At 54.1% G+C, this 25,149-nt stretch overlaps 3 protein-coding genes across 7 annotated transcripts in view; 2 read left to right on the top strand and 1 right to left on the bottom strand.

Moving 5' to 3' along the window:
• Positions 1 to 11,756, top strand: part of GALNS (galactosamine (N-acetyl)-6-sulfatase) — a 52,817-nt gene extending 41,061 nt beyond the window's left edge. For 2 of the 4 annotated variants that reach the window (XM_075511085.1, XM_075511086.1), the window contains exons 13-14: positions 1,468 to 1,585; positions 5,593 to 8,420. In XM_075511085.1, the coding sequence (XP_075367200.1) occupies positions 1,468 to 1,585; positions 5,593 to 5,679 (205 nt within the window). In that variant the 3' untranslated portion in view covers positions 5,680 to 8,420. Of the gene's footprint in view, positions 1 to 1,467; positions 1,586 to 5,592; positions 8,421 to 9,054; positions 9,072 to 11,668 lie in introns of those variants that run through there. The other 2 variants (XR_012776979.1, XR_012776978.1) reach the window with 2 other exon arrangements.
• Positions 11,757 to 14,345: 2,589 nt separating this feature from the next.
• Positions 14,346 to 17,924, top strand: APRT (adenine phosphoribosyltransferase). Its single transcript, XM_075511084.1, has 5 exons — positions 14,346 to 14,503; positions 14,666 to 14,769; positions 15,664 to 15,797; positions 16,736 to 16,814; positions 16,955 to 17,924. The coding sequence occupies exons 1-5, from the start codon at positions 14,424 to 14,426 to the stop codon at positions 17,095 to 17,097; spliced, it is 540 nt and encodes a 179-aa protein (XP_075367199.1). The 5' UTR covers positions 14,346 to 14,423; the 3' UTR covers positions 17,098 to 17,924.
• Positions 17,925 to 19,840: 1,916 nt separating this feature from the next.
• CDT1 (chromatin licensing and DNA replication factor 1) lies at positions 19,841 to 25,149 on the bottom strand. 2 transcript variants are annotated; one of them, XM_075511083.1, is made up of 10 exons: positions 24,638 to 25,149; positions 24,017 to 24,181; positions 23,699 to 23,925; positions 22,999 to 23,193; positions 22,743 to 22,888; positions 22,050 to 22,153; positions 21,597 to 21,785; positions 21,065 to 21,199; positions 20,783 to 20,984; positions 19,841 to 20,671 (listed from the first exon to the last, which is right to left on the bottom strand). In XM_075511083.1, the coding sequence occupies exons 1-10, from the start codon at positions 25,001 to 25,003 to the stop codon at positions 20,508 to 20,510; spliced, it is 1,893 nt and encodes a 630-aa protein (XP_075367198.1). In that variant the 5' UTR covers positions 25,004 to 25,149; the 3' UTR covers positions 19,841 to 20,507. The 2 variants fall into 2 exon arrangements, with proteins under 2 accessions (XP_075367198.1, XP_075367197.1); XM_075511082.1 differs by having other exon boundaries at positions 19,842 to 20,671; positions 22,999 to 23,200; positions 23,703 to 23,925.

The raw sequence follows: 25,149 nt of genomic DNA, 5'->3' as shown, positions 1-25,149 counted from the left end.
CAGCCGGTCCCGGTGATAGCCTCTCCACCAGGATACAGCTAGCTGGGTGTGAGAGCAACAGATTAGTTTGCTCGAGCTTGTCATTTCCAATTCCCTTCCGGTTCTCTATCAGCAAAGCTCAGGCCCATCCCCACAATCAGCTTCTCTCTGGATGGTTGCCGAGATGTGATATTTATAGGGTTTACTGGAAACTGTTGGCACATTACTGGGCTTCGAAATGTGATTGTTTTTCAAAGAAGGAAATTAGCTGGAGTGTGGGGCTGGTGGCCAGCTTGGACTGTAAGCAAAGGGAGCCTGAGGTCAGGACCAAGCTGCATTGTTTCTTTTATCTTCAGAAGCAATTTGCCGCTCTCTGTTTTTTAAGTGACTCTTAACATGATGGGCAAAATGAGATCATTGGGTAGTAATCCTCCATTTTAGATATACTTGAAGTATTAGTGAAGTACACCCTGAACCACTTAAACAAGTACCTACTGGAGTAATCGGGTGGATAAAAATCTGGTAATTTATAACCCTGTATGAGGGCTTGGAGGATGACAGATGGGTCCCAGCTTGGAATAATAAAGCTGTAATGGAAGAATGTAGATGGGGCAGAACCCCAGGGTGGATGTTGCGAAATGGAGGAGGTATTCTTGTCTTGGACAAGTCACTTCTATTCTTCTTCTCCATCTTCCTGTTTGCATAATATTAGTTCATCTTACTTGGTGATTGTGAAGTTTTACTAGCCAACGGTTGTATTTGAAACCCTTAGCTTGAGAACACGCTTGAAAAACAAAGTGTTGACATTACCTTCGTTTCCCTACTATAAATGCCTCTGCGTGATGCACGTGTGCAGAAAAGCACTTGAAAGAGAGGAGGATGAACGTGCAGAGAGCTGGGTGACCTCTTGGGTGACACACTGGAAGGATCGCCTCGGCAAACTTGTTTATGTACTAACGTGTCTGGCAAGGTGTTTGTCCTGTGTCTGGGAAGTCTCCCTTGCTAATCATTTAAGGCACAGCTCAAGGACAACCCCAGAAGCACCCTTCTTTGTACATGCCACCTTTGCCAACAAGATCCCCCTCGGGAATCAACACGAGCTTGCAGCCTATCTGCCCGACTACAAAGCGACACATTTGGGGCTGCTGGGACTAGCAGTTTTGAAAGCTGAAGCCCCATGCTGAGATGATCTGCCAGGAGCCACGTGCTGCTTTGCTGGGGAGGGCAAGCCATCTGCCATCCTTGCTGCCCTAAGCAGAGCAACTCAGACCTGCAGCCTCCAGGCCCAGCCAGGCTGGACTCTGTCAGCCCAGATGTTTCATTCCCCTACGGACCTGCGGGCAATTAGTGTCAACTGCATGTTTACATACACTTCTCCTTTGCTATGGCCCAGGAAAAGTCTTCTGACCTAGCTTAGTGACGTGGACGCTGTAATGATGCCGTGTATGAAGCCCCACTAATAACATCTGTATTTTTTTCACGTTCTAGTTTTGCCAGCGATGAATACCAAAGGGCTATGGAGCGAATATCTGTTGTTGTCCAGCAGCACAAAGCGACCATGGTGCCAGGGGAGCCACAGCTTAACGTGTGCGACAAGGCTGTCATGGTGAGTAATTAAAGCATAAATATATTTGAGAATCCTTAGCTTAAAATATATTTTGTAAAGGCTTAAAAATGTCACCTAATGCTGGGAAGGGATGGAGAAGAGATGCACGCTCACCCATTTGAAGGGCTGTCTGGCTCTTCCACAGAGGAGAGGGCTGTTTGTGACCTGTGGAATGCAGCGGCATAGGAAGGCTTGTACAAAGTGAGTGGGTTAGGTCTACCAACATGCTGTGATAAACTCTGTGTCTTCCTTCCTTAGAGATACAGCAGTGTCTACAGCTGTAGATCCTTCTTCTCCTTTCTAATCCCCTTCTGAAAATCTCAAAAGTCCTCTGTGTTTTGAGTGGTGGGACTGGGACAGTGGCTTTTTTTCAGTGATGTGTGAGAGTTATCTTTGGTCTTGCTCGGTCTCCTTCAATTCCACCCATGCCTGACTTTTCCGAAGTCTTTATGGCTTGAAACATGACAAACATTTTCAATTCTGTTTTCTGTTTCAAATTGCATGTTGGAAAGTTGCAGCTGGGCTTTCCTGTCAAATGCTGCTTGGTTTGTTGAGAACCTGGGAAAGAAACTGGATGGTTTGTAGGAGGTAAAGTTGTCAGATGACAAGAATGTGTGTAGTCTAAGGGGATGTGCCTGTAGACTGACACAAAATAGTAACAGGCAAAATCTTTCTGATGCTGAAATAATCTTCTGAAACAAACAGTCAGTACCTGCTGCTTAGGGTCTATTTCCAGCCAGGCAGAAAAGTACAAAATGTGGAGCTGTGTCTCCTTAGTAAGAAGGCAAAGATCTTTTTTAGCTTTGTCACATCTTTTTATTTTTGGATGTTAAGTAGGAAAAAGATTTGAAGGACCATTGTTTCTGTGTTGTTTTCTTTCATTATTCAACTTTTCCCTTAATAAATACTGTTCTGTGCTCCTCTGGGACCTTTTGGGTTCAGGCACTCTCCCCAGTGCCTGGCTGCTGCCAGAGACCTTCACTGGAAAGGCATTTTTTCAGTGCTAATTCCAACTCCAAAACTGGTTCATACACTGTAGGCATACTCCGCTGTTCTGCAGCTACCCTGGTACAGTGTGCTTAGGTGCTGTGAAAACATTTGGTATCCCTGTTTGTGAACACCCAGTGTCTTTGGGTTGCATGATGGAAAAAGTGCTGGACTGGAGGTCCCATACTTGGTCCTGTACCCCAGCCCTCTCCTTGGGCCTGTTGAGAGTCAGACTTCTCCTTGAGCATGCCTTGTTCTATCTCAGTTGGGTAGAAGTTTTGCACACGCTGGGCTGCCACTTCTGCTTTGGCTATGGCAATGTTCAGGGCTTGGCCAAGTCAGGTTATGCCTGCCTAGTCTATAAGCAGAGGCAGCTAATGACTGCTCCAATGCTTGGCCAAGCTCAAACCAGATCATTCAGGCTGTCTGAGGCAGGAAGCCCTCCCTGGTGGGCTGGGGGGTATTCTAACCCCAGGAGAAATCTTCAAATCCCAGCAGGAAACTTTTTTACATTGTGAGTTTTCTATTCTATGTAAGCTCCTAACAGGCTAATTACACAGACACAAAACTAAAATAAACAGGCACCAAATTATGGCCTTTTGAGACCAGAGATGAAGATAACCAAGCCTTTTTGGAGTGATAGTATTGCTGGGGTTGATCGGACCCTAAATCTGTCTTTGGAGGATGCTGGGAGATAAATAGCACCTACTAATACTATGCCCAACACTGTCTTCTAAATTCTGTCACACATTTATTTGATATGGGCATTTAATATCCTTTCTGGGATAGAGGAGAAGAATTGTCTTTACTTATCCATGAGCAAAGCAGATGGATGGTTTTGTAGCTACTGCAATATTGGGATTGATGTAAGCGCAGCAGCATCAGCCCTCCTGAGCAGGGGAAGTGTTTGCTGGCCCATCTGTGGTGTGTCTCACCAGCAGCGGAGATGAAGCTCCCGCAGAGCCAGTTCTGCTATGTTTTCCTCCTGTGGAAGTGTAGGAGAAATTGCTCCATGCAGTGGAGCCGTGCTGGCTTGACTGCGTGTTTGACTTGCAGCACACATGGTGTCCTCAGGGCTCTCAGCACTTAGAGATCCAGGAAAGCCAACTTGGACTGCGAGACTGAAGTAGATACAATTTGTTTTTTTCAAAAGAACAAATATTTCATTTGTTTCTTTGGGTCTCTGTTGCTTCTACAGAGTGGTCAGTGTGCTCGTTTTGACTGGGATAGAGTTAATTTTCTTCACAGTAGCTAGTATGAGGCTATGCTTTGGATTTGTGCTGGAAACAGTGTTGATAACACAGGGATGGTTTCATTATTGCTGAGCAGTGCTTACACACAGTCAAGGCCTTTTCTGCTTCTCAGCGAGTGGGCTGGGGGTGCACAAGAAGCTGGGAGGGGACACGGCTGGGACAGCTGACCCCAACTGACCAAGGGGCTATTCCATACCATACAATGTCATGCTCAGCATGGAAAGCTGGGGATGAAGAAGGAGCGGGGAGACATTCAGAGTGGAGACATTTGGAGTGATGGCGTTTGTCTTCCCAAGTCACCGTTACGCGTGATGGAGCCCTGCTTTCCTGGAGGTGGCTGAACACCTGCCTGCCCATGGGAAGGAGTGAATGGATTCCTTGTTTTGCTTTGCTTGCGTGCTCGGCTTTTGCTTTACCTATTAAACTGTCTTTGTCTTTATCTCAACCCACGAGTTTTCTCACTTTTACCCTTCCAATTCTCTCTCAGTCCCACTGTGGGGGGAGTGAGCAGGCGGCTGTGTGGGGCTTAGTTGCCCGCTGGGGTTAAACCACGACAATCAGGCATCTGAAATTTCCAGGGGTGGTTGTGCATTTTTAAATTGAGAAACGGATTTAGAAAACATCATTAATTGTTCTTAAACCGTCTGGAGCCCTTCGTGCAGTGAGGTGCCTTCCGCCAAAGCTCCCCTCTGTGGTCTGCTCCTTCTGCAGAGATAGCTGGTGTCTCACTGCCATCTGTTGTCAGCTGTATGGAATAGAAACCTGCTCTGGCATTTTTTCTGGGGTTAAGCTTTTCTTTTAGTCTATAGGAATTTAATTCCAAGAAAATGTAAAATAGTTGAAGGATAAAAATAAATAAAATGAAAGGCAATAGGTCAGAGCTGAACTGACCTTTAATAGGCGACAGCAGGAATCTCCCATGGATGGAAAGACCTTGAGAGAGGGAGGGACAGAGAACGAATGCAAAAGACTTCTGAAGGCAGAATGGGGATTGTAACCTGCTATTCACATTATCGCAGTCCCAAATTTTAAATGATAAAACCCCAATGAAATTGAAAAAGTTCTTTTATCCAAATTTCTTCTGTCGTTAATCCCTTTGGAAACTGAGGTTTGCAGTGGGTTTCCTTGCTGACATCGTTTCTCTGTTGTACACATATTGGAGAAAGGTAGTTCAAGAAACATGGAAACAAGGGACGCAAGTAGTTTTGGTCTGCATGCACTGGAGTAGTTGTCTTATAAATGCCTCCTACTCCATCTGTTCGTGAATTCATCCATCAAAATGCTCATTAAAATACAGGCATTCTTCTTTCTCTCTCAGCCTTGGCCTTCTGTTGCTTTTTGCTTGTTTCCTCAAGAAAGTGTATGGATATCTTAGTGCTAAGAACGATAACTCTTTTCTGGAACCCAGGAAAATTGGGGATTTCACCAAAACCTCACGGTCTGGTTGCTCCATGCTACTACAGGAAAGAGAGGAAGGTGATCAGAATTCTAGCAGACTGCATTTGTACAGGAGAGACCACTGTATCCCAGAAGAGGGAATCATCTGCTGTAGAAGGATTTGTAGGCTTTCCTAAAGCTTTTTTTTAATAGCATTTGGAGTTGGGAAGTTGATGAGCCCAGGAGCGTTAGCTGCAAGAGGAGTTTTGTTTTTCAAGCAGGACATAAAGAGTGTCTTTGCGAGAATCAGGAAGGGTTGGTCAGGGTTAGGGCTCAGCAGATAGTTGGTATGAATCATCTTTCTGTATATTTTGTGTTTGTTTTTAACAGAATTGGTCTCCTCCAGGCTGTGAGAAGCTAGGGAAGTGCCTGAAACCGCCCAAGTCTGATCCTAAGAAGTGCTTTTGGCCTCACTGATCTTCTCTGCAGCCCTCAAGAGCTACACAGAAAAGCTACAACCAACTGGACATATGATTTACAAAGCATGTCTTCTCATGTTGGCACTCCTGTTTACACAAGAAGGGTGTGATGTATGTATGATATCATCATTTGCTCTTCCAAAAGGGCCAGTGTTTATATTGCTAGTGCTCAGGGTTTAGCCTGTACTCTTCTGTTGTTTTAGTTGTTTCCGTAAATGGTAACTTTTCAGTGAAGACTGTTTCAACTGTAAAAGCTCTCTGGACAACCACAGCTCTGCTACCACCTCAGAAATGCCATGGATATAGCTTTTCTCTTGCTCCTTCCAGCCAACCTGCTCTCTCAAATCATTGCTCATCTGGATGCCCCAACAGCAGCCATGGAGGACTGTTCAGGAAACGTGCAGCCGCCAGAAAACCCTGCCCAAACTGCCCTTGTTTTGTTTGCCTGTAACTTGTTGATTTAACATTTGATTTCCATTGTGAACTCTGGACACCAACTTGTTTTTCCTTTCTTTGTAAACTTGCGAGTACTGGGTGCAGCTGTACAGCCCTGACCGATGCTGTGCATTGCTGGGTGCAAACAAGTGCTCCCTCCTGTTCCCGACTAAGGCGTTGGCTCCAGGGAGAATGCCCTGCCTTCCTTCCATCTGTAGCTGCAAACATTCCCTAGGGGATGGTATAAAGAAATTTGAAGATAGCGTTCATGTAAGTACTGCCTTGTTGATGGTGTGCAGGATGTTCTTGGGGAGCTGGCGGTCAGTTTTTCATTTCAGGGGTTTTCTTCATTTCCAAAAATCTGGGTCCAAAATATGGTTTAAGTCACGCTTCTAGTCTCATGATCTGGGCCCAGCCAACTGCAGCCTCAGAAATGCTCGTTTACATCAGATGTTAACTCTTGACCCTGTTTCCAGTGTACGCTCTCTGAGGAATTCTCCTTGTGCAAACTTTCCACAGCCTGTGTGTAGCACTTCTTTAAACAGAGTTCATGGTACATGCCAATCCTTTGCACAATTTCACATTGCAAATTTCTCATCTGCTTTTGAGCCCGTTTCACACCCTTCGCTATTGCTAACAGACGTGTCTCAAACAAAACTGAGCAAGGTTACTCTGGGGCTTCAGGGCAGTAGCTAGAAGCAACCCTGAACTTGCTGTTTGCACCACCGACAGCTCCGCTTCCGCCGCTCCAGTGTTTTATGCAGTACACGTGCCCTCTCCGCATGGCGTTGTGCTGCCTTGGGAAAAATCGAGGTGCTCTGTACCTGTAAACAGCCCTACTTCCTTCCCAAGCAAAGCTTGGGGCTGCCTTGAGACCAGTTGAGAACTCTGCTTCTCCGGTAACTGCTGTGCTCCTGCCTGCTACGGGCTTCTCAACTTCTTGTTCTTACCCGCCCTGTAATCCCAAATGCTCTCATTCTTTCCGTTCCCATGGTTTATGCTACCTGTAATCCCCTCCACAGTAATTCCTAGTGTCTATCTCATGAAGCTGGATAATCCTATGAGATTGTAATAAGAACAGCACTTGAGTCGGCTCTTACTGTTCTACCTACCAGAAATCACAGCCAACATTTCATCGGCCGGCAGAGCCTCTGAAACTCACTGTTTGCGCATCTGCAAATGGCGTTTGTTTACAGTCCAAATGTCTTAGATGCCTTATGATGTTCCTAATTGTCTCTCCAGTATATCAAGGCACTTCCAGTTAATCCATAACATTTCTCCTTGTTTTGACATAGTGTGGATAGCTCAGGTCTTGAGAGATTCTGATCAGCCTGTTCTTCAGTGATGCTATATGAGAAGGGCTGGTAGGAGGACTTGCAGCAGTCGTGTGCGTCTGTCAGCATGGGGGACCGGACAAAACCAATAACTTCCCATTTTCCGGGTGCTGTCCACCTCTGCTTTAGTGTTTCTGTCACCCAGAAGTGTTCAGAGCCCTGCAGTTCACTATTATCAGCAGATAAAGATACCACCAGAGGAGGGAGTCTGTCACTGCAACTCCCTGAAAATCGCTGTCAGCCCTCAAATAGTTATGAACATGTCTGCTGCGAATTGTAACAGCGCTTTGTCTTTCTACGTGCTGCTTATTCAGAGATCACATCGCAGGATCGCAGCTCATCGTCTGAGCACTAGCCCGGACACGTTTCTCAGTTCTTAGCATTTGCAGTATGCACATCCTGAGCATACTGGATGCCTGCTACCCCGTGTCCCCTGCCTGCCTGGCTGCCACTTCATTCTTTACTCTTTCACAGCTTGCAGTTTTGAAGATACTGCTTTTCCCGTCTGTGTAACTTGCTTGGACAAGCCATCCTGTTCTCAGCGCACACACAGTCCTCATTCCTCATTGAAATAATCTCTCCGTGCATAGATACTGGATGTAAACTTTGCACTAGAGCGCTGACTGCTGTAAGTGAATTGACTTGATGTCTGTTTATTATCTGCTTCATGTCCATTTATTATAAAAGATCAAAGCTTAATGTGAAGAAGCTACTGCTTTAAATTTAAATAAGAATAGTAGTTTGACAGCTGGATAGCTAGGAAGAATTTTAAATCGATGCCTTTCCCAAAGATGTACAGATTTTAAGGTTGTGAGGTGAAGAACTAATTAAGAAAAATAAACTAATTTATCAGAAAAGCATTACATGATTTGTCTGTGCGCACCTGTAAAACGACTGAATAACACCTTGCTTCGGGACAGTCTCACAGATACGCCTTCCACATCATGGGACTGACTTGGGTTAAAAATAGCTTGTTTTGTTTTCCCTGTATTATTTTTAACGTGGATCAATTTCCCAGCCCACACAGCTGCCCGAGTACAATTCAGAGGCTGGTGCAGGGACCAGGGGCGTACGTGGCCCGAGGCTGCGTCCACCGGCACAGCCGCAGGGATGATCGCTGCCAGCCTGCAGCCTTAGCGTGGGGCAGCTCAAAACCACCGATACACGCCTGGGGTCACAAAGCAGCCAGCATCTATTACCACGTCTGCCCTTAATAATTATCCTGAGCCTCTGATCTGAAGTTGGTCCATGTGATAGTTGCCCGGTTTTGCGAACTGCCCGTGCTGGGGCAGGTGTTGGCTTTGCAGGGGCTGCCTGCGCGACCTGCCTGGGGTTGGGTGTGCAATAGCGGTCGATAGAGGAGTGGGTCTGGTGGGGTTTACTGGCCGGTCGGGGACCTGCAGCAGTGAAGCTGGCTTGTTGGTGGCTTCCTTTCTCAAGCTGCAAGACATAAGAGCTAAAGGAAAGATGATGTCTGTCTAAGACTGCTTCTATGTGATGTTCCTTTCTTTATATTTAAATACGTCTGCTAAACGCTAAAAGCTTAATATCTGCTTGGGCTACGAGTCCAAGGAATTTCTTTCTTGCCTTTAATTTCCAATTAGCTGAGCCTCTCGAGTCTCCCTGCTCTGCCCCTGAGGCTGTGTTATCATCCCACTTTCCATGCAGAGAAGCTTCTGAAATTGATGTAACTAATAATCGTGGAAAAAGTCCTACCGCATTTACAGTCTATGGCTGCAAAAATGGAGCCTTGATTTAAAATCCTGCAGCGACAAATGGATTATTTCGGTGGCAAATTAGTCTCTGTGGACCAACAATTTGGGGATCTGAACACTGGAATTGGAAACCAGAAGATCAATTCCAAACACTTAGAAGCAAGGTTAATGCCCTGCAAACTGTATTGAGTGCAGTGATGAAAGATAACATGCCTCTGCATTTTAAATGGGAAGCTGAGGAACACAGTAATAAATGTGAAAATGGGCAAGTTCGGAACGAGAGCGAGCGATACCCACGTATTTGCTAATAAAACACTACGCTGTGTCTGGGGACTGAGTTTTCAGGCAAGTGCTGAGGATGACAGTGGGCTTTTACTAAAGAAACTGGAACTAATATCGGCAAGAAGAAGGCTGTTGAACTTGGGACGCTCGCTGCCGCGTGGAAGCTGCCAGTTCTCGGTACCTGCCGAGTAGAGCCTTTCCCGAACGCGGTGGACAGCTTCCAAAAGCCTCCTGGTTTCGCGTAAAGCGAAGCGAACGCGATGAGGATCTCCCAAAGGTTGGAGAATACTGTTTTTTTTCCAGTGAGGACATCTTTGCAGTCACCATGCGAAGTAATTTTCATGAAGAAGGACCTTTTGGAGGTGAGAATGGTTTGAATCGGGGCTTTGGAAGGGAAGGCAGTGCTGGGAGGCAGTTTATTGTCTGCAGAGTTGCCGGCAGCCTCTTCAGCACAGCCAGACGAGAAATCTCTCCCCAGGGATCTTGCTGTTGTCCTCGGCACTGGGAAACTTTACAAACTACATGTACTTTTACTCTCCAAGAGTTACTCTTGAGTGCTTGTTCAGTATCCAAATAACTGTTTTGCAGTTAGAGTGGCTTGTTTTCCATTTCTCTTAACAGTTATAATACTTGGAAGTAGACTTTTGCTTTTGTTTTCTGATAGTATTTGATGTGAGTTTTTCATCTGTTATCAGCAAGCGACATGGCGGTGCCTCTTGAATTGAACTGTTAGTTTTTAAGAACAGTTGTAAGGGAAGAACTGAAATCTCATTTTAGGTTCTTTTTTTCCTTTGGAAACTGGCTATTTTAAACACTGAGAAAAGACTCCATTTGCCTGTTTTCTTTATATCCCCTTCCACCGTTTATAGTTTTGTTGTTGCTCGAAGTCTAGTTCGGATTATATAAATCCTAAATAAAGGTGGATCCCCAGCCAAAAGCCTGTGGTCTCTTAGGAGCGTAAAAAAACCTCTGCCATCCAACTTCTCAGAGAGCCAATCTGGCAGCTCTCTATGCCTTTAGTCCCTCCTGGAGTCACTTAATACCCTTCTGGGCGATATGTAGGTTGGTAGCACGATTCCCATCTGAAAGGGATAGGGGCCGAAAAGCCCGTCGGCCCGTTCGCCAGCAGCGGGGAATGCGTGCCAAATCCATTAGTTCTGGATCGGACTCAAAATCCCCTCCTGGCTTGCCCGGCTGGCCAGAGAGAGAGGGGTTTGTGTCTTCTCCAGGGCCTGATCCAGCCTGCTGCAGCGGGCAGGAGGGGCTGTGTTCAGCTGTGGAAGGGCAGAGTGGGTTCTCGATGCTTTCGCCTCTTTTAGGGGGGACAAAGCTAGCTTGTTATTCAGTACGGACGCTTCGGTCCCGAGCCCAGGGAGCTGGCCGGGGAACTGCGTTCTTCTGCTGTTGAAATAAGATATTTCAGATTTAAAAAAAAATGGGTTTAAAGTGCATGCGTTTCTAAAGCTGAAATTGAAACGAAACGTTCCAGCGGATTTGAAAGGAAATTTTCGTTCTCATTTCCCCTTGTGGGGTATGTTGAAATTTTGGGCATTTTGTTCCACTTCACACTGAAGTTTTAAAATCCTTAACGGAACAGAAACTTCCATACTCAGCACAGCTCTTCTAATTGCGTGGTTAAGCTGATTAGAGCTAGCTCTCAAGCTTTTATACCCCCAGTTTCTGTGTTCACCAGCTAATAACATCTCTCATATCAGGCTCTGAAAGTACTTTTAAATCACTGATTAGGTCTGTGTCCAAGAGAGGCAAAGCCAGTGTCCCCCTGCTACGGTACCCTCGGGGGGGTCCAGATCCCGGGCGGTGGTTCCTCCGCCAGGCACAGAACAGCCCTAAACCTCTCCGAGCCGCAAGCGGATGTCAAGACACCTCCCCGGTGATATTCCAGAGCCGAAGTCCTTTGACATCACATTTGGAAATCGGTCCTAGGAAAGTTCTTTTCAGATGGAAATTGCAGTAGGAGTCAGCACAGTTGTTTGAAAGGTTGAACAATTACAGGGAAAACTACTTTACTTTGGATGTTAAAAACCAGTCTGTACTGGTAGGTGCAATTCATATCCTTTGAAATGGAGGATTAATGAGGTGAAGTTCTGTCAGAGATCTGAGAAATGTTGTTTTTTAAACCCGAGCTGGCATGTGGCGTAATTTCTGGCAGCTGAATCACTGGAAGTCCGATTTGGTGTAACCTTTATGCTCTTCCTGGCAGAACTGATGGTGTCTGAGAGGCCTGATCCCGCAGCAGAGGAGGAGAGATCCCCCCAGCTGCTGCTTCACCCGGCTGCTGGACGCGAAGGGACCGGTGGGAGCCCTCGGCAGCTCGTCCTGGTGAGAGCTGCTGGTTTGCCTGGGGTCGGTTGGCATGAGGGACCTGGGAACCTCGCTTAGCCTCCAGAAAAATGTGGCGGTCTCTTCTGCTAGTAACGGTGGTGTCGGGAGGGTCACAAACAAGAAAAGTGTGGTGAAGACCCCAGCTTACGGCTCCTCCATTAGCGAGAGGCAGAAGGCAGGGGTGCCTGGTGTTTGCGCTGCAGGCAGGCTGCGAAAGAGCCCTTTCCCAGCTCCTGCTTATTTCCATGGGTAGGCAGATAAATTCCATCACTTCCATCCGCCAGGAAGAAGAGGAGGTGCTGGAATAGCTCATTGCCCGGTATCACGGTTGGTAAGGTTGCAAGAGAAACCCTTCCAGTTCATCCAAGGGAGCGAGGGTGTTGCGAAGCCCCTGTTCCAGTGGAAGGCCGTGTGCTTCCTCCGTGTTTGCTTCACTGGAACAGCTGCTAGAGAGGATTTTTCTGGTGCCAAAGAGATAATCTGACTTCAGGGAAAATCTTAGTCTTAAGGGAATGGTTGTGAAAGGAGGCACGCTGACCTCCTGCACGGGCTGTCTCTGGCAATAGAGAGCTTAACGAGAACGGGAGCAACCTTTGCACTGGCCTTCAGCTCGTCTCGTTCGCACCTCAGGCAGACATCCATTAAACCGCTGCCTTTTGCTGTCTATAGATGAATTAGGAAGAAAATAGAGCAGTGGAGGATTCGGTGTCCGGCAAATGATTCCCGAGGGTTTGCACCAAGCACTGGGAACTACGCAATGACACAGGACGTGTCGGACGCTGGGATGCGGGCAGAATCGGGTGTCTCTTGAGCCGTGCTGCGCATATGAGCCCGTCACGGCTAAGTTGCTCCTCCTGTGCAAGAGCCACTTCTCGTAGCTGGAAGGACCCACGGGGCCGTTGGGAGCGACTGGTCCAGCAAGAGTAGGAGAAAGCAGCTCCTGCGTTCGTTACCAGGCTGCCGCAGCCCTGAGCACCCAGCCCACGGGGTCCGCACCAAGTCACTGCAAAATACCTGGATAGCTGCTGGCACGCTGGCACGCACCTCGAAGACAGACCCTGAGGGCTGTCTGGAGGGCACGGAGCTGAGCTGTCCCCATGGCAGCTATCAGCAGCAAGCACTGAGTTCGGCCAGGGGTGTTGCGTGCTAGAACTGCCTTTGCTTTTTGCAGCGGGTTGTACCCAGATGCATTTGGTCCAGATCCAAGTCGTGTTTGCCGATGTAAGAGGAGCTCTCTGCTCATTCAGCAGTACGTCTCCTGCCCACAAGGGATTTTGCATGGACAAATGGCTATTCACCCATCAGGCGATGGGAGATAGGAGCTGTGTGAGGGTGTCCTGACCTGCCGTACGAATGAGTGACACCAATAGCCGCTGAGCTGTTAGTCCAGGACCCAGGGCACTCAGACCGGCTGTGTTATCATCCCCCGTGAGCGTAACCCAAACCAACGGTTTTAACAAACGCAAAACGCGATTGCAGGAGTTCACAAGAGGTGACGAGGGACAGAAAAGCAGGAAGTAGCAAGGTTGTTAGGACTAAACTATCTCTGCAAAGCGCTGAGGAGGGGTGAAGGGGGGTGGAAGGGTAACCCCTGGGCACGGGACTCCTTTCCGAAGCTGGCTGGGGCGAGGCGGGGTCCCAGGGCCCCATGCGCTGGGGAAATACAGCTCCACACGCTGCAGGTACCAGAGCACTCTTCAGAGGGGAAAGTGGGGCTCCATACACTGGGGTACCTGGGCTCCATGCAGCGGGGGCACCCAGCCTCTGTGCACCGGGCTACAGAGCACCGTGCAGCGTGCATGGAGGTATCGGGGCTCCCCGCTTCGAGGTACCGGGGTGCTGTGCACTGGGGATACCTGGGCTCCATGCTCCAGGGAAGCAGGGCACCATGCATTGGGGGGATGAGGGCTCTGTGTGTCGGGGTACCAGAGCTCTGTGCACCCAGAGTTGGGGGGGTTGGGGCTCCGTGCACTGGGGTGCCAGAGCTCTATGCACCGAGGGGATTGGGGCTCTGTGCCCCGGGGTGCCAGAGCTCTGTGCACAGGGGTATCGGGGCTCCATGCTCAGGGGGGATCAGGGCTCCATGCACCGGGGTACCAGACCTCCATACACCGCGGGGTCAGGGCTCCATGCAACGGGAGCGGGGGGGGGGGTGTGTGTCACGACTCCATACCCCGGTGTAGCAGACCTCCATGCACCGGGGGGGGGTCGGGACTCCATACCCCGGTGTAGCAGACCTCCGTGCACCGGGGGGGGGTCAGGACTCGGTACGCCGGTGTAACAGAGCTCCGTGCACCGGGGGGGGGTCAGGACTCCGTACCCCGGTGTAGCAGCGCTCCACGCACCGGGGGGTGGGTCAGGACTCGGTATCCCGGTGTAGCAGAGCTCCGTGCACCGGGGGGTGGGTCAGGACTCGGTATCCCGGTGTAGCAGCGCTCCGTGCACCGGGGGGGGGTGGGGGGGGCCGGGGCTCCGAGCACCGGGGTGCCAGGCCTGCACGCTCCCGGCTGGCAGAGCGGCCCAGGCCGAGGCGCCGGCGCCCCGTGCAGGCCTTCCCCGGGGGCGGCGGGAGCCCCGCCCCGGCCCGGCCCGGCCGGCGCTGCGCGGTGCGGTGTGCGCAGAGCGGGGCCGCCATGAGCGAGGAGCGGCTGCGGCGGCTGCGGGACCGGGTGCGGCCGTTCCCCGACTTCCCGGTGCCCGGCGTGCTCTTCCGGTGCGGGCGGGGATGGGGCCGGGGCCGGGGCCGGGGCCGGGGCTTGCAGCCAGCTCCTCTCCTCGCTCCCCATCCTTCCCCTCGCCTGCTGCCAGCGCAAGGCAGGACCCGCTTCCCCTGGGCTTAGGCTAGCTAACTAACCGCTCTCCTTTCTCTTTGCAGCGATATCAGCCCCTTGCTGAAGGATCCCGCAGCTTTCAGGACTTTGATTGATCTTCTGGAAGATCATTTGAGGGCATCTTTCCCCCAGATCGACTTTATTGCGGGTGAGTTGTTGGTTGAAACATCTCTGAGGCCAGTGCGGAGCACCCTGTCCTCAGGCTGCCCGGGCGGGAAGCGTGGGGAGATTCCGCTGCTAACACACTGTAGGCCATGGACGTTAGAGCCACCCGAACGTTGGCCTCTACCGTACGGTAACACCGGGACAGGTTATACCCTTAACTTACTTCTGTAGTTTCCTGAAATACTGGTTTTGGAGGTGGCACGTGCCATCTGATGATACTTCAGTGCCGGTTTCATAAGTCGTTGCTTTCATCATTTAAAAAAAGAGTCGGGGAGTACTGAAAGTCTGACGTAAAGTCTTACAGGCGTGCCTGGAAGGTCTCGCGCAGTCCCCACGGCAGGCAGACCCTGTTCCAGCATGTTTTCCTTCTCGGGGCCTTTTCAAGCCACCAGAAACAGCCTTTGTGGTGATAACGCCTCGCAACACACCTATGAGAGGCTGAGAGTGGAAGTGCTGAGGTAGGCAGCGCTGCGGCTGGGCGATAGCCCGGAGCTCAAGGAGTCTAGACCAAACCTGGGCCAAGTGCCTCATGATAACCGAAGTCTGTCCCCCAGTGGTGCAAAGTCCCTGGCTGTGTGGCCAAACTGATACAAGGGCTTATCCGAGCTTATCTCTAAGAAGAAGAGCTAAGAGGGGAGGCAAAATGGGCTGATGGAGGGATCGGTGCGGCGCCCCGCAGCCCGTCAGCAGCGCGTCTTGGCGAACACGGGCAGTGCAGGAGTGTGGTGTGTGTTTTCGACCCGTAGAAATGGCTGTAAGAGCAAATTGCTTCTAGAGACCCCCCTGAACACAGGAAGATAAACCTGGGGTATCGTGCAAAGACACCCCCAGTCGAATGGCTCTGTTCTGAGTATTTGTGCTGCTCTGCTCCCCACAGGCCTGGACTCCCGTGGCTTCCTCATAGGCCCCCCCCTGGCTCAGAGACTGGGGGTCGGCTTCGTGCTGATACGGAAAAAGGGGAAACTTCCCGGTCCGACCGAGTCGGTCTCCTACGCCCTCGAGTATGGCAAGGTAATGCCTGGGGAGGAGAAGAGGGTCTCCAGGCTGGCTGAGGGAGGGCCAGGGAGTGTCAGCAAAGGGGACAGGGTGATAAAACCAGCGGGGTGGTCCCCAAGCTGGGTTTCGCAGCCAGTGCTGATGCCGCAGGCAGCCTGGCACGGCACAAACTTCAGGAGCGGCGCTGAGCTTCACCGTACCCCGGCACGGCGGCTCCCTCCCCGAGCCACGGACACGCGGCTTGTGTCAGCGAGCCCTGCTGTGATTTTTGTGGGAGGTGATAAGACTTGGTGCTAAATTGCTTTCTTTGGCTTGAATTCAGGGGCATGAAGATGAAGTGAGTTTCCCACTCTTCCAGTAAGTGCTATAAGTAAACGCCTTTATTGCATGGCTTCAAAACGGAGTCCTCGCCCCGTAACACCGCCGCCTCTCTGATTAAAGAGCAGAGGCGTAAACCTAATAACACGCTACCGCTGGTAACTAACGGCAGCCAGGGACCGGCAGCAGAAACACCAAACCTAGGCATTATTGATGAGGATTGTTTGGGCCAACTTCTCCACGGGACAAGTTCATCTCGCACAGGACGTGCCTGTGACAGTTTGGATCTGGCTTGGCCGTGCTGTCAGGGCAGAGCGCTCCAGCCCAGTGCATTACAGGAGATTTTCCCCAACGGAGAACTCCTTCAGGATAAGGTTTCACGATGGGACCATAACTCACTTGACGAATGTTCAGGATCTTGACGTGCCAGAGGGTTGGCCCAGCAATCACCTAACCCGCTATATATTTCCATGGCGCTCCCCTGTAGCTGAAGTATGTGTTTTTGGGGTTTTAGGTGCTGAGTGTTAAGGTTGATCTCGCTGAAGACTTGTCTGCATTCCACCATGTGTTAGCAGTTTGTGAAGCGTTTCTCTGTAAGGCAAGACTAAAATGAAGCTACTCTTTCCACCCTGCAGGCTGAACTCGAAATCCAGAGTGACGCCGTGGAACCGGGACAAAAAGTAGTTATTGTAGATGACTTGCTTGCAACTGGAGGTGAGAGACGGTGTTCTAGCACGTGTAACCCACGTGCGCGTGCGTTGGGAGCAGCAGGGAGGGAGCGGCAGGCCTTTGGAGCTTATCTCGTCACTGCTCCTCGAGTGACGATGTTTCTGCTCAACCCCTGTGTCGTGCAGGTACCATGTGCGCAGCCTGCGAGCTGATGAAGAGGCTGAAGGCTGAAGTCCTGGAGTGCCTGGTGATCATAGAGTTAAAACTCCTGAAAGGATCGGAAAAGCTCAAGTCCATCCCTTTCTACTCTCTGCTGCAGTATGACTGAGGAGGAGCTGGGAGAAGGGAATGCACGCCCGGAGCTGTGCACAAGTTTGGGCTTTATTCAGTGACTCTTTCTCGATGTCATGAGGGGGTGGGCAGGGGGGGAACCCACAGTTTTGACCCTGGCCAGATGCTATACAATTGTAAGTCCTCTTTATTTTCCAAGCCACAGATTAAGGTGTGTTGAGTGTAAGGATCCTTTCTGGAGTTCATCCTTTTGGGAAGAGGGAACAGCCTGATCATTTTTGGGGATGGAGACCAAGATGCAGCTTCACGGATTCTTTTTAAGAGACCAAAGTGAAAATACTGCTGCTGAGGCAGGAGAAGTCTGATAGCTTTGGGGGCCCAGCGTTCCCTTTCGGCTGAGCCGTGCCTGGTCAGCCTCTTAGGAACCCGCTAAAAGTCTGCCAAAGAAACACAGAAGATGGGCAAAAAGTGATTATTTGTCTAAGGGATAAATCTCTCTGTATTTAACCTCAGAGGACGGTCTGGTTGCCATCTGCTGTTGCTCACATGAGAATAGGTTGCTCTTACATTAGGCTGGTGCTTGTTAAGGAGAATTAAGCGCCTGCCCAGCCCTGTGCCCTGAAATCAGGAGGCAGCCACTGCCAGTGCAGCGGAGGTTGCTGCCATAGATGAGCTCAAACACCACATCAGCTTGCAGCTCGGCTCGTGGTCTCCTTCCCTTGAGACCGCAGAAAGCTGAGGGTCTCCGTTGTAGGAAGCCGTCTGCCTTCCCTCGGTCCAGGGTAGTTCTTAGCAGTGGGTTTTGCAAAACTAAGAGCAATCTACATCATGAGGAGTAGCGCACGGGCGGTGAGGAAGGGGGCCCGGCAGCACTGGCCAGAAGCACCTACCAAAGCCTGCAGCTCCAGCCAGGGCTGGCAGCTTTTGTTCAGCACAAGTTCCCCATCTCCTGCAACACGTTTGACTCCCTGTGCTGCTGGCTCCCCTCCGCCGTGTTCTTCTTGGGGCATCAGGATGTTGAAAGGACAATGCCAGTTTAGAGCCTGCTCTTGTTGGTGTGTTTGGCATCGGGTAAGGCCACAGAAAAGGCGTTCTGCTTGCAGCCAAGCTCCGGCAGTCTCACTTAGGTTGTGTGATGGATGAAGTGGGGTTTGGAGGTGCTCCCTATAGCATGGTTCAGTTTGGTCACAGGAGCGGCTAAAACCCAGTGTGCCAAAACTTTCACATGCCTGAAAACATTAGGGACTGTGTCCCTGTCCTAGCACGGGCTGAACTTGCTGGTAAAATAAATGTGGACTTATTTTTATTTTTTCTAAACTGTCTCAGAGCTGTTCTTGCAGTAGCTGAAGCCATTGATTACCCTTGTGAGTGTCTTCCTCCAAACCCAGGCTGTCAGTGGAGAGCAAGGCTGTGGCGTGAGCTCCCCCTTGCCACCCCAAATGCGCGGAAGGAATCACTTGGAATCACCAGGCAGCTCAGGTATCTTTTCTCTGTGCCTGGCACCAACCTCTAGCTGGAGGGGGGTACCCAGGCTGGTCCTACTGGGTTGCAGTGGAAGTGCCCAGTGCCGGTGGGAGCGTAGACCAAGCCCCCACAGCTCAGCTCACCTTCCCCACCCGGTGCGTGGGGATGCTGCAGACCCTGCCCTTACACTTGTAAGGGTTATTATAGCTATTTTTATCACCGTTTCCTGAAAAGCCACTTCAGTGGCTGCTCAGTTTGTGCTGAGAAACACCATTCCCCTGGGAGAAACCTACCCCAGGGCACTTGTTTTCACAGCCAGCCCCTGCGTGGAGCCAAGGGAGGCAGCGCCTTGCACGCATACTTGGCACAAGGAGAAGGGTCCCTGCTGCGAGGTAGAGAAGGGAAAAATTAGTTCCACCCCAAAGAGCCGTGGAAAGCAGCTGCGCGCTGTGGAAGCGAGCGTAAGCCCTGCCGGTGCCAGAGCTGGCAGCGTGCAGGGCCAAGGGGTGACATCAGGGAATCCAGGGACAGTGCCTTCACGTTGGCCGGGCTGTGAGCAACGGTTGATGTAACTGCTTGTAGAGACAGGTTTTTGACAGAGAAGGTTTTTGTCCCAAGCAGCAGAACGGGAGCTCGCTGCGAGCTCCCCTGGGGCACGCCTGTGCCTGCCAGGCTGCTGAAACCAGCTCCTGAGGTCCGTTCACCCCAGCCCCGTGCATCCCTCCAGCCTCTGGGCTGGGTCTGAACCCTCCTCCCTGGAAACGGGGCTACCTCCTGCCAGCAGTGCTGGCCAACTGGCCTGCATGACAGCAGGCAGGGTCCTGGGGGGATGAGAGCCTGGCTGCTCCCTCCATCACCGATGCTGCCAGCCTCAGAGCAGCGCTTTAGCTGGGGAAGCTTCCCCAGGCCAGCGTGGTCCCGCACCCCCAGGGATGAAGGACAGTCACCTTTCCGTGCGAGTCCTTGACATCCCACGCTAAAACCAGCCCAGTTTGGCTCAGAAAGCCGTGCGAGGTGTGCCCGATGCTGGCACTGGGCAGCTCCCACCTCCTCCCCCGTGCCCACGCTGCCCGTCCCGCAGCAAGCGCTGACCTGACCTGGGCGCTGGGCCATGCCGGCACCTCTGCAGCAAATCGGCACCCTCTTTGTCCCCCTTCCCGAGCCACTTCAGCCAAGCGACCCAGACTTTTCCCCTGGGACACCCCCCCCCCCGCCATGCCCACCCCCAGCCCTGCCTGCTCCTGTCCCCACGGGAGCCGCTCCGCAGTTCTCTATTTACAAAAGCTGCATTCAGGTCCCTGCAAACCCACGCTCACTTTTTCCAGTAAGTCTTTCTCCAGGAGCTGGATGACGACCCAACCCTTCCCTGCGTGTGCCGGCCGGCGCCAATTGCCATGGAGAACCACAGGGCGAACGCGGCGCAGCCAGGCAGCTCACCGAGGAAGAGTGCTGGGTTACCACCACTCAGCTATATTAAAACATTTAATACAAATATGTTTTGACAAGTCCTGTAGTTGTTTCCAGCGAGCGCTGGAGATGCGTTTTCCCTCCCTTAAAAACAGAACAAGACCCAGAGCTCCAAAAACATCAATTTGTGACTTCTTCTCTCGCTCCTTCTTGCCTGTCACCCTCTCGCCCTGCCCAGTCCTGCCTCCACCTCACCAGGGCCCAGTTCATGGAAGAAACCTCCTGCAGGAAACCTTCAGGAGAACACAGCAAAGCCAAGAAGAGGTTATGGGCTTCTCTTCACCGCTTGCATCGTCACCCCAGGACGCAGGACTGCCTGCCTTCAACTCGAGGGTTAGGGGAGCTACGGTCCTCGTGGACGCTGGCAGATGAATTCATTAAATTAAGGCATTTTGCTCTTCCTCAGACATCCCTGAGGATGAGCCTCCCGTCAGCCCACACCAGATCCCGGAGCGCAGTCGGGATTTGCTACATCGAGAGGAGATTGCACAGCGGAAGCCTCGACCCTTGGGGGGCTCAGAGGGCTTCTGCCTCCTTTGCCGCCTTGGCGAGCCTCTCCGTGACGAGGCCGAGGTCCTTCCCCTTGTCCAGCTTGATGTAGGTGTCCGTCCTGATGGCGTGGATCCCCACCCAGTCGGGCAGCAGCTCTGCGAAGAGGCGCAAGTGTTTCTCCATCTCGCCTGCAAAAAGGAGCGGCAGCCGCTGGGTCAGAGCTCAGCTCCCCAGCCCCTTCCTCCCGCAAAGACCCTCCTGCGCCGGCGAAGAGACCCCCCCCCACTCCGCTTTCCTACCGGGAGGCATCTGCACGTCGTAGCTATCGGCCATGCGGGCACAAGCCACCTCCATGGTCAGCGCCTGCTTCTTCTCGGCCACAAAGACGTTGCGCAGGATGCGGGCCATGGCCGGCAGCCGCCCCAGCATGGCGAGCCGCTCCTCCTGCCGCGGGTCCCGCGTCATCAGCGCCTGCAGCTTCTGCGCCTCCTTCGCCCGGATCTTGGGGAGCAGAGAAGATGGGGTGAGACGCAGGCAGCTCCCCCCAGCACGGGCGTTACGGCCAGGACCGAATTACTCACCCTCTCGAGCAGGGCCTGGGACACCCCTTTCAGAGCGCTGGAGGTGCTGGCAGGGGACGGTGCTTTGGAAACCACCGGTTCCCCCGCACTGGCTTCAGCGGTTCTCAAGGCCAGGTTGGCAAGAGCTTTTTCCATCTGCTCATGTGGAAGAGGGAGGAGGAGTTGGGTTACAGCTGGGAGCCACTTGCGCTGGATGAAGAAGTTTCCCCTCCACCGCCCCCACCACCACCCCGCAAGCCCAGCACGCCTGACCCATCCCTGCCTGCACGGAGGACAGCTCGGGGTGCTTCATCTCCTCTCCCAGCCCCAAAGTCAGTGCCGACGGCTCCTCTAGCCCGAAACCAGTCCTACACCGCAGCCTGCGGCGGTAACAGCCAGGCTTGCGTTCCCACCTGCCTACATCTCACAGTGCTCCCAGTCCTGCGGCTCCAAAACGATCCTTCCCGACCCTATCCGGTAACATCTTCCCAGAGGGACGGCTGGTTTGAGGTCTGCCAGCCGTAGACGGAGCCAGACCCCGGTCCCGACTCACCTTGGGGGTCAGCATCCCCCGAGCCGTGCTCAGCACCTCCTGGGCCGTGGTGAGCCTGTCCTCCTGGGGCGGCCGCGGCAGCTCCGCCGGGCTGATGTCCGGCACCTCGTCCACGTTGAAGCGGGGATGCCAGCGGGTCAGCTTCTCCTCCGGCACCACCATGGGAGGGCTGAGGGCGGCCAGGAATGCCTAGAGAGGGGCGAGAGCTGCGTCACGGCACCTGGGGGCCAGGTACGGGGGAGCCGGCCATTGCCCCGTGCTCCCAGCACCGCTTGGCAACACGGGAGGAAATTCAGAGCCAGGAGAGATTCCAGCTGCCATCCTCCCCACCCACGCCTGCCCACCGAGAGCATCCCACGGGAACCAGCGATGTCCTTCAGCCTGCTCCTTCCACCCGCTTCTCTACGTAGTGACCAGAGCAACCCCAGACCCCAAAAGCGGAGGGTGCCTCACCTTGTGGTGCTGCTTGACGATGTTCACCAGGTTGCGATTGAACTCCTTCCTGCGCTCCAGCAAGCGCGACGCCGACAAGTGCGGGCGGCCATCCACTTTCTCCTCTGCCAGGAGAGACACGAGCGTCACCCGTGTGGCATCTCGGCAAAGCGCAGTGACACCGTGCCAGGGCCCAAACCTCGAGAGCCTCGGGAAGGACAGGATCAGAGCCTCGCCGTGGGGCCGAGTCGCTGCCACAATCGCTGCCTATCATCCTCCCACTCACCCAGAATCGTAGAGGTTGGAAAAGACCTTTCAGATCATCGAGGCCAACCGTAAACCTAACACTACCAAGCCCACCACTACACCATGTCCCTAAGCACCTCATCCAAACGTCCTTTAGATACCTCCAGGGATGGGGACTCAACTGCTTCCCTGGGCAGCCTGTTCCAACGCTTGATAACCCTTTCGGCGAAGTAAAATTTCCTCATATCCAGCCTAAACCTCCCCTGGCGCAACTTGAGGCCATTTCCTCTCGTCCTATCATTTCCTCCCTAACCCCAAAAGTGTTTTTCCACTTTCAACACACTCAGGCCCTTATGGGTCAGATGATTATCTAACGGACCAAGCAGAGAGCATCCCTGGGGATTCAGGGATCCCAGCCGGGACCGAGCGTGCCCCAGCTCTCGGAGGTCCCCCCCAAGCCGTACGTACCTTCCCCCAGCACCGGCTCCAGCGTGAGCTGGTAGTCAGACTTCTTCACGTCGTTGCCGAAGGTGGGGACGTTCTTCTCCCGGCGCAGTCTGTACGAGGTGGGGTACACCGCCTTGATCTGCCCCACGTGCCGCTCCTCAAACTGCCTGCAACAGCACCCGGCGAGGTCAGGAACCCCAAGGGCTGACACCAGGGCATCGGCCCCCACATCCTCAGCCAGGACCCCGAAACGGGCTGCCCGCTGCTGCCAACTTACTTGCGCATCATGTCCTGCACCCCCTGCTTGACCTTCGCGAAGGTGATGGTCTCGGCACGGTTGAAGAGCATCCCGGCGATGGTGTCCACGCTACGGAACATCTCCGCCAGCACCTTGAACTTGTAGGGCAGCGTGAGCCCCGGGGGCAGGTCCTGCGCGAGGGTGTGGAACCGCTGGTACGCGGGGACCTTCTCGCTGCCGGGAAAGGAGAGGGGTCAGCGTCCCCCAGCACACAACGGCCACCGGGCATGGTGAACGTGGTGCTGGGACGGCCCCAAGGGCGCAGCTGGGAACCGAGACCGGCCAGGACGGGGGTCCCACTGCCGACAGGGCTGACCTCAGAGCTGCGTGCCCACCCCGGTTTGGAGAGACCGCTCTCCTCTCCCCATCCCCAAACCCTTCTCTGAGCGACCTGTGCCAGTACCTGGGTCACATCACCCACCCTGGGGACGGGGACGCCCCAGCACTCGTGGCAGAGCCAGGGTGGCTCAGACCACACTCGAATGCTTCAGAGAAGCCCTTTGCCCACAGCGGGGCCGGTCCAGCGCTCCCGCAGAGCCCCCACACCCCCCTCGCTGGGGTGGGAAGACCCCTGGCAAAACCGCCGCAGGGCTGAGCAGCGGAGGAGGGCTGTGGCAGTCACCGGGACGCCCCGATTTCCCCTCCCATCTGGGGCTGCATCCCCGAAGCCGCTCCTCACCCGGCCTCTGCCGCGGGAGCTGCCGCCCCGGCGTCCCCAGATGACCGCGCTCCCGGCGTGGCTCCGCTTCCCGCTTTCTTCTCACGGATCCGCAGCTCCAGTTGCCGCGCTCGCTCCAGGCCGCTCTGCAGGTCGGGGCTGGCCCCGGCGGGGACGGGTGGCAACTGGGCCAGCTGGGCCAGCGCCTTCACCCTCCGCAGGCGGCACCGCAGCCCGGCCAGGTCCTCCTGGGTGGGGAGGGGGCACATGGTCAGAGCAGGGCTCAGACAGCAGAAGAGACACAAAAAATGGGAGCAGAAAGCCAGGCTTGTCCCGTACCCGCTGCAGGCGCCTGGTTGTCCCCGAGGGGGCTGTGCCGGGCTGTGTCCCCCCGTCCTGCCCCTGGCAGGGGGAGCGGGTGGTGCTGGCCGGGGGGTCCGCTGCTGGGTCCAGCGAGGGCAGCGTCGGGGGCCGAGCAGTGGCCGGAGGCGAGGGGCTGGTGGCCTGCGAGGAAGCAGAGGAGCGTTAGCCCGGGGATGTGCGGGAAACCCACCCGCCGGGACCCCCTCCCCGGTGTGTGTGTGTCCCCAAGGCCTTGCACTGGGGGGGAAGCCATAGGGGGGTCTGCACCAGGGGCAGGGGGTCAAACCCTGGGGGGGGGGGTGTCTGCATCAGGAGAAGGGGGGGGGCAAGCCCTGGGGGGGGGGGGGGTGTCTGCATCAGGAGAAGGGGGGGCAAGCCCTGGGGGGGTCTGTACTAGGGGAGGGGGTCACGCCCTGCGGGGGTCTCTGCCCTGTGGGGGGCTGCGCTAGGGGAGGGGGTCAAGCCCTGGGGCGAGGGGGTCTGCTCCGGAGACAGTGCCCCGGTTTTACGGTCTCCCCCCCCCCCCCCCCCCCGCATCCCCATTTCAGGGCCGCAGCCCGGGGGAGCGGCGCATCCCCGACCCCGGCAGCTCCCTACCGCGGCCGGCGGCCCCGGCTCCGCATCCCGGTGCAGCTCCAGCCTCTTCCGCGCCGACTTCCCGCTCGGCTCCCCGGGCCGGGCCCCGGCCGGCGGCTCCGCTTCCATCTCCCGGCGGCTCCGCTTCCTGCCCGCCAGCCCCCGCACCGCCGGCGAGCCGCCGCGGGCCGGGGTGCGCGGCGAGCCGGGCAGCGGCGGCGGGTGGGCGCTGAGCCCCGCCGGGGCACCATCCTCCTCCGCCTCCCGGTGCACCGGGGGCCCGGCAAGGGCGGCCTTGAGCCGGTGGCCGCCGCCGCCGCGCTTGGCCGGGGCTCCGGTAGCCGCCTTGGTGCGGCCGAAGAAGTCGGTGAGGCGGAGCTGGGCCATGGCGGCGGCGGTCCCGGTGCTGGTCCCGGTCCCGGTACTGATCCCGGTCCTGGTGCTGGTCCCGGCGCGCTGACACGTGCAACGGCTACCGCGCGCGCCAAAGCCTCTTGGCGGGAACCCGCGCGGCCACAGCCCCGCCCACCGAG

The sequence above is a fragment of the Mycteria americana genome, chromosome 8, assembly GCF_035582795.1.
Source record: "Mycteria americana isolate JAX WOST 10 ecotype Jacksonville Zoo and Gardens chromosome 8, USCA_MyAme_1.0, whole genome shotgun sequence".
In the NCBI taxonomy this organism is placed as follows: domain Eukaryota; kingdom Metazoa; phylum Chordata; class Aves; order Ciconiiformes; family Ciconiidae; genus Mycteria; species Mycteria americana.
Note: the sequence above shows the minus strand (reverse complement) of the source record. Positions and strands in the feature narration are given on the sequence as shown.